At 31.4% G+C, this 7,317-nt stretch overlaps 1 protein-coding gene across 4 annotated transcripts in view; it reads right to left on the bottom strand.

Annotated features, from left to right (window-relative positions):
* Positions 1 to 620: 620 nt before the first annotated feature.
* The window catches only part of LOC106679223 (trehalase), a 36,206-nt gene continuing 29,509 nt past the window's right edge, over positions 621 to 7,317 (bottom strand). For all 4 annotated transcript variants that reach the window (XM_014418236.2, XM_024364390.2, XM_014418238.2 and 1 more), the window contains 4 exons: positions 6,752 to 6,935; positions 6,304 to 6,503; positions 2,056 to 2,188; positions 621 to 876 (listed from right to left, as the gene is read on the bottom strand). In XM_014418236.2, coding sequence (XP_014273722.1) covers positions 857 to 876; positions 2,056 to 2,188; positions 6,304 to 6,503; positions 6,752 to 6,935 — 537 coding nt within the window. In that variant the 3' untranslated portion in view covers positions 621 to 856. The remainder of the gene's footprint in view (positions 877 to 2,055; positions 2,189 to 6,303; positions 6,504 to 6,751; positions 6,936 to 7,317) is intronic.

Here is a 7,317-nt window from a genome sequence, read left to right as displayed (position 1 = left end):
GCTGGCATGTACTATGAATAGCTGAGATCACTGGAAAACTAATTGATTGGAAAAAAAAAAATTTACAGGCAAAATTCAAGAAATATCTTGGAAAAGGTGGTGTGAGCAATGTGTGAAGACAAACTTATTTGTCTCTTGATTTTCAAAAGAAATTTATTTAAAATTTTGAAAAGCACCAAGACTGAGTCTCTAGAGAGAAACAAAGATGCAATCAGAGTGCAACCTTTCGATTCACCCAGGCAAAAACTTTATTCAAAACAAGGAAGTTAGTAAGAAAGGAATAGGATGATTCTCTTCAAATGACTAATTAATCAGGAAAAAACAAAACACTATATAATCGGTGAAACAAACCACTTTAAGATAAAGTCAGATATTCAAGTCGATAAATTAAAATATGGCTTAGAAAATGCTCTGGAGAACAAATTGTTACTTTCTGAGAGAATTATCCATTAATTATGACCAGTTTCTTTTTTCTTTTTTTTTTTTTTTTTTGTACACACCACAATCCTCTCATTTGTAATTAAAACTGACTGTTAAAATTGGATATTTACTTATGCATTAAAGAGGTTTAAAAAATATCTGCATTACCAAAACAATGTGTCATAAATAAATAAACAGAGGCAGCTCAAAAAGTGTATTTGTAATACAGTTCCAAACAAAGGCTCATTAACAATTTAAATCATACTGATTTGATCATTTTTTTCATACTTTATTCTTTTATAAAAGTTGGAAATGGCTTGATGCAATTAATCCCATAATTTGTTATTTTCCATAGAAAATTAAATAAGAGTTTGAAGTAATTTAGCTTTAAATTAGAATATTTTTGAGTTTCCAGGAGTACATTCAAATTCTAAAGTCATGACTCTTCATCTTCAACTAGAACATGAAATAAAACATTAATAAATGGACTTTAACAGTCATATATATTAAAAACAACATCTTGCAGTTGGGAGTGGATCATTCCAAAAGCCTCCCCAAATTAGAACAATCTGATGTGCCAAATAAGATAAACATAATTAAAATTAGAAGAAACTTAGCAGATTGTGCTCATATTGTTAAATTACTAAGCGTTTTGAATTTGTATTGGTTTATTCTTTTATTATTTCTAATCTTTTATTAAGTATTAGTTATGTTTTGTATATTATTTTTATTATACATATATTTTTATATATATGTTTCTAGATCTTTATTTATTATTTATAATTATATTATTTTAATTTTTTTTTCCTACCTCCTAAAAAAATGAAACAAACAAATTACAAATATATACAATGGAAAGAAAATATATGTACATATGCCGGCGATAAAAGCATCTTGTTTTGCCAGTATGGCATTGTAAGATAGATTGCCGGGTCCACTGAAGGCGGTGTCGTCGTGATGGCATGTGTTCCCCAGTGGCGCAATTGGTTAGCGCACGGTACTTATACTATTTTTAATTAATTATTTTTTCATTTAATTATAATTGGTACTATTAGTGTTATTGGGAGGGGAGTAGTTTTATGTGTTAGACATTGAACTCCTGGTTCCCGGTGTTTGAGACAATTTTTTTTTTTGTTATACCTGATTGACATAAGGGTTTGAATACATTCTAGACTACAAACAGTCTCTAAATAGTATTTTATTCTACATGCGAGCTAAAGTAACTAAAATTAACTATCATATTCTCTATTTTTCTGGGTAATTTATGTATAAAATGAATGGGAAGGCTGGGCAAAGATAGAGCTGTAATCTTGATACGAGTATCATCCTACCGCAGAATCTTAGGCAACAAAAGAGCTGACCCACTAAACGATGTCACAAGAATAGAGAATGCTCTTGGCGTAAACAGATTAAAACAAGTGGCTTTAGAAGAAAGGCTGCTTCAGAGCAAGAAATATTTTAAAATAAATTAAGAAAGGGAACGTTGAAGTGAAATTTTAAAGTAGAAGACATAAGAAATAAACTGTAATAAATGGACCACAAGTACCAGAAAATTAAGAAAGGGGATAAACAATGCTTTACTTACTTTACTTTTGGTAACATCGAAACTAAGTGAATTTGGACAATTTTACTTACAAAATCCATCATGGAACCTGATGACCTTATACCATCTGTCAAGAAGGTACAATGTCACACCTATTGTTGGTCCATAAATGCCATTTCTGTTTGTGATATTGTTTCCAGGCAAACCAAGATCAAGACAATTATACTAAAACAGAAGATATCATCCTTATAGTTATTTACGTAGTATTTTAAAAGTTAATTATACATACTAATGTAAAAATTTTCAAGTATCGCTCATGATGTTATATTCCTTGTTCATTTATAAAAAAACTTCCTAAAACTCATAGAATAATATATGTATGTATAGTGTACTGGTATTTGGTGGGGGGAACAAGTCCGTCAAGTGGGCCTGTGGGTCCTTTTAGCCAACCCCTGACAGCTACCTAGGTTGCCGCCGCATACTAACCAAGGTGGGAGTGTCAACATAAACATTCGGGACCGCCGAAAAATGAATGTTTAACTGCCCCAGGTGGGAATCGAAGCAACGTTTTGAACCAAGCACTCTGGGACCTGCGCCCCAACCTGCATGGCCTTCACGTCCCTTATGTACAGTATAAAATAAAAAACTAACATGCTCTTAAGGACTAGTAGAAGTCAAGCCCTAAAATTACTAGTAGAATGTTATCTTAAACAAATAATAAATAAAAGTAAACTATTCAGCATTTAAAGTTTCAGGAATCGCCTGACCTTAAACATAATGAAATTACTTAGTATGTATAAATAAGAACAGAGATATGTGTTCATTTTATAGCTACAACTACCCAGTGCAGATCACTGGAGTTAATGTTAGTACCCTTGATCTACCATTGTGCACTATGGTGGTTGTACGTTGATAGTTGTACTGGTTTGGGGAATATGGTGGTTGTAAGTGGTTGATCAAGGCCAACCATATTGTTATAATTCTACTAATTAATTAACTTCAAATCTGTAGAACCATGTTCACTACATTAACGTGATTTAGAAAATGTTTCTTAAAAAAATACTAAAGAAGAGCATGACATATTTTTATTTGGACCATTCTCATAAAGCTTGTCAAACATGCGTCTTTTGACTTTGATGTTGTTTTTACATGATTCTAGCTGTCACCAATTTGTTTGCTTATTAGTCACATAATATAGTCATGTTACCTTTAATTCAAAGATATTATATCATCGTAAATTTATATTATAATAGATAACGATGAGCATTTTTATTCATTACATTTTTATTATTATCTATTAATTTCTTTATTTTTTTTTTATTTATTTAATGTAATTTACAAATGTACAAAATAATACAATAAGTAAATATGTTGTATGTTTCATATACACTTGAAAATCTAGGGAAGGAACCACCCATCGGTGGTACTTCAAACATTAATTTAAATTAGAAGGTCCCGTGGCCATCTTCTTTTCAGACCCCTCGGAGGATTATCAGGGATTGTTAAGGATGAAAGATTAAGAATTAAAGGGTTAGAATGGTTAAGGAGTTTGGAATGAAAAGACGCATATCTGTTTTGGGCCAATTCTGCAACGAATGGGATGTTAAGGTCTTTGTGAATGAGTTTATTTGTAACATAATAAGGAGCATCAAGGATTTTACGCAGGATTTTGGATTGTAAGGATTGGATGTGGGAGGATTTTGATGGTTTGGTGGAGCCCCAGAGCTCAATTCCATATGTCCATATTGGTCTGATTATCGTAGTGTATACTAATTTTTTTTAGTGAATGGGAAGTTTAGAGCGTTTGTCAAGTAAGTGTTGTACCAATTAGAATCTACGAGCAGTTTCTTGTTGTTTCAGTCTTGTGTGTGGATTCCAAGTAAGTCTCTTGTCAAGATGGAGTCCTAAGTATCGAATCTGTTCAACAGGCGTTAGTGGAGTATTTACAAAGGATACTGTAGGACAGGAGGGTAGATGTTTACAACGGAGAGTAAAGGTGATCTGGTGGGATTTGTCAGGATTTATTTTGATTCTCCAGTTTTGACACCATTCTTCAATAGTGTCTGAAGTGATTGTGATGCATTAGTTGGGTCGTTGTTTACAGACAGTATACATGTGTCATCAGCGTATGTTGTTAGGACTGTGTTAGGGTGGGTTGAGATGTCAGCTGTATAAACCATATAAATAATGGGACCTAAGATACTACCTTGAGGAACACTGGCGGACTGAAAAAAGAGAGATGAATAGGCTAGGTTATGATTTACTTTAAAGGTTCTATCAGTGAGGTAGGAGCAGATTATAAGGAAATATGTTGGGAGTAGGAATTGACGAAGTTTATAGAGCAGACCTGGATGCCAGACTCAATCAAAAGCTTATTCAACATCGAGGAAGACTCCCGTACAGTACATACCCCACTCCAATGTGGAAGATATGACATCAACCACTCGATGACTCTGTTGTATGGTAGAATGAGATGTTCTAAATCCAAACTGGTGGTCAGGAATAACATGATATGAGTCGAGGATTGGATAGAGGCGTTTTAATAAGAGTTTTTCTAGGATTTTGCCCATAATGGGCAGGAGTGAAATAGGATGGTAGGAAGATGGATACTCAAGTGGCTTAGAGAGTTTGGGAAACATTTTTATTATAGACATTTTCCAAGGGTCAGGGAAATAGGCTATTAATTTCAAATTAGTTTTCTGCGGCAAAGATTAAAATGCCTACTGACATAGCTTCCAAAAACAGATTTTTTTCATCATTTTTTTTAGTATAAACTTATTAAATTTATTTTTACAGTTATTTTTTCTTGTGTGTTGTTAAACTCCTTCTAAAACACTTCCCTCTCTCCTGTGGTGTTTCTAAGGGTTTTTCTCTGTCTTCTATCCTATTTGATGTTTATATTAATGACCTTCCCTCAACATATCCATCACTTCAAATACCATATTTATGTAGATGATCTCTAAGAATACTTGTATTTCCCGCCTTTCCATCTATTATTTACCAAATGAAAATTTCACAAAGACCTGAACCATATAAGTCACTGGCCATTTGCTAAAAAGCTACTGAATTGGAGGCATAGAAATAGGTTTCAACCATCTTCTTAATATTGTTCCCTCTATTCCAACCCAGTTCCAGAATAATAATCCGAAAACTTCTATTCAACTGTCAAAAATCTTGGAATCTACTTTGACCAAAACCTTTCCTGGAAAACTATGTCTTTAATAACTCCCAATGTATCTTTTCTATCTCTATCCTTAAATTAAAATCCTCTGTTCATTCTTTCAATACTCATTCCAAGTTTTCTGACTTATATACAACAGCCTGCCGAGCTGCAGCTTTTGATAAATCCTACCTTATGAAATCCTCTTCACAAAGGAATTCTATACCTACTTCTACCCACTGCTCCAGTATCCTTTCCACCTTTAAATCCTATATATTCCATCATTTCCTATCCTTCCAGTTCCTATAGAATTAATAGAATAGATGTACCTTATTTACAATCAGACTTTATGACAATATGAGAATTACAGTCATTACAATACATATTTACTCTCGAATGTTTAAAATGAACCGAAATAAATACTTTTCAAAATTGTTAATGATAAAAAAAAATTGATAAACCATCAGATAATCATCTTAGAAATAATTATTCTATTCATCTAGAAATTAATTCATTTTAGAAATAAGATTTGAGTAATATTTTTAAATAAATTATTTCAAAAGTTATTTAGGTTATTTAACCATTTATTCTTCAAATGTTATTTCAAATAAATTTAAGTAAGATTTGGTGTAGTCCCCCTTCCACCACAAAAATAAAACCCAGAAATTTTTAACGATAATGTTCTAAAAAAAATTGAAAGATTTATGGTTTGATAAACAGTAGCTCTGAAAACATAAATGTTGTTAATAACCTTAGTCAGTGAACATATTTGAAATTTTAAGAATAAAAAAAAAATTAATAATTAAATTTAAATTTTAACAATTTAGTACTTTTAATTTCTTAAATATTACAATTATAACTAAAAGGGGGAAACCCTCTGCCTTCCAAATGGTGGATCAACCCCAACTTTATAAATTATACAACTGTTCATTTAATTTTACTACTTGTAGTTTAAATTGCACATTTGGAATTTACATGTATTCTGTAGTCCTTTTTTTGGTAAACTTTTTTTTCTGTAAATTTTCATTATTCCACCTTATATATAAAATAAAATATTAGCATTGATCATATGTAAAACAAAATATTACACAGTGATATGTAAAATAAAATATTACATGGTGATCACTAAAAACTCCTTTATATAATAGAGAGATAAATAGAAACACCAAAATTTTAATACCATTTCATAAACTACACCATCATCCATATATCCAGTATATATAGATCTTAGTAGTTTCTGAGCAAAAACAACTGCTTCGGACTTTCCTGCAGGAGTGCCTAAAGTCCTAAGCCCATCGGCTAGTAACGCATGAAGTCCTGGGTTGCTATTTGGGAAGTCCCAAGGTGCACCAGTTTGTCTTTTTGTTACAGGAACTCCACCTCAATAACATCAAAATGATTAAAAACAGTTCATTCAGAGGATGTAAAAAAATTTCTGACATGATTTTGTCTCCTGTTAAATATTTTACAATCACTAAGATTTTTTTAATATGTTCACAAGTCGTTGTTGATTTATTATTAACTATTACTACACTTTCGTATCGTTTTTGTAATCTTTTCAAATAATATTAAAAGAGTCACTCTATTAAGAATAGGTACAAGTTCATACTTTTTAAAATCAGAGTTACCTTTATACTGGTCGATTTTGTTAGAATAAATATATTCAAGCACAGCATTTGTCATCTGAACCTTTCCTTTAGAATAAGATCTTGACCATAGAGGGGCCAGATTTGATACATGAAAGAATTTTCTCGAAGTCTCTGTTTCTAAGTCATAATCTAACCAGATTTGTTCTTCTTCATTCCACAAAACCTAAATGCAAACATTTATTGTTATCATCATAATTAACTATGATAAAAAAGTAAGGTTCTAGCTAATTCTATTAATATTATACAAGCTTATAAATAGTTGTAATTTTTTTAAAATAAATAATTTAAATTCTACCCATTATAGTCTCAAAACCTCTTATTTCTCTTATAAGTCCGATGTTTCGGCCAATCCGGCCATCTTCAGGGACAATCTACTTAATACAACTTTGAAATTATATAATTTAAAAAACTCTAAACTCCATGCAGGCTATTCTGCCCAGGTCAAAACATCAATTTCTAATTAGTCAATATTCACTTAAAACAAAATCAAAATCATTTATCACAGACACTATTCCTTAAAACGTTTATCTCAGCAAAAGATTATA

Source organism: Halyomorpha halys, unplaced genomic scaffold, assembly GCF_000696795.3.
Source record: "Halyomorpha halys isolate HHAL.00 unplaced genomic scaffold, Hhal_1.1 Scaffold185.1, whole genome shotgun sequence".
Taxonomy (NCBI): Eukaryota; Metazoa; Arthropoda; class Insecta; order Hemiptera; family Pentatomidae; genus Halyomorpha; species Halyomorpha halys.
This window is presented reverse-complemented; position numbering and strand designations above follow the sequence as displayed.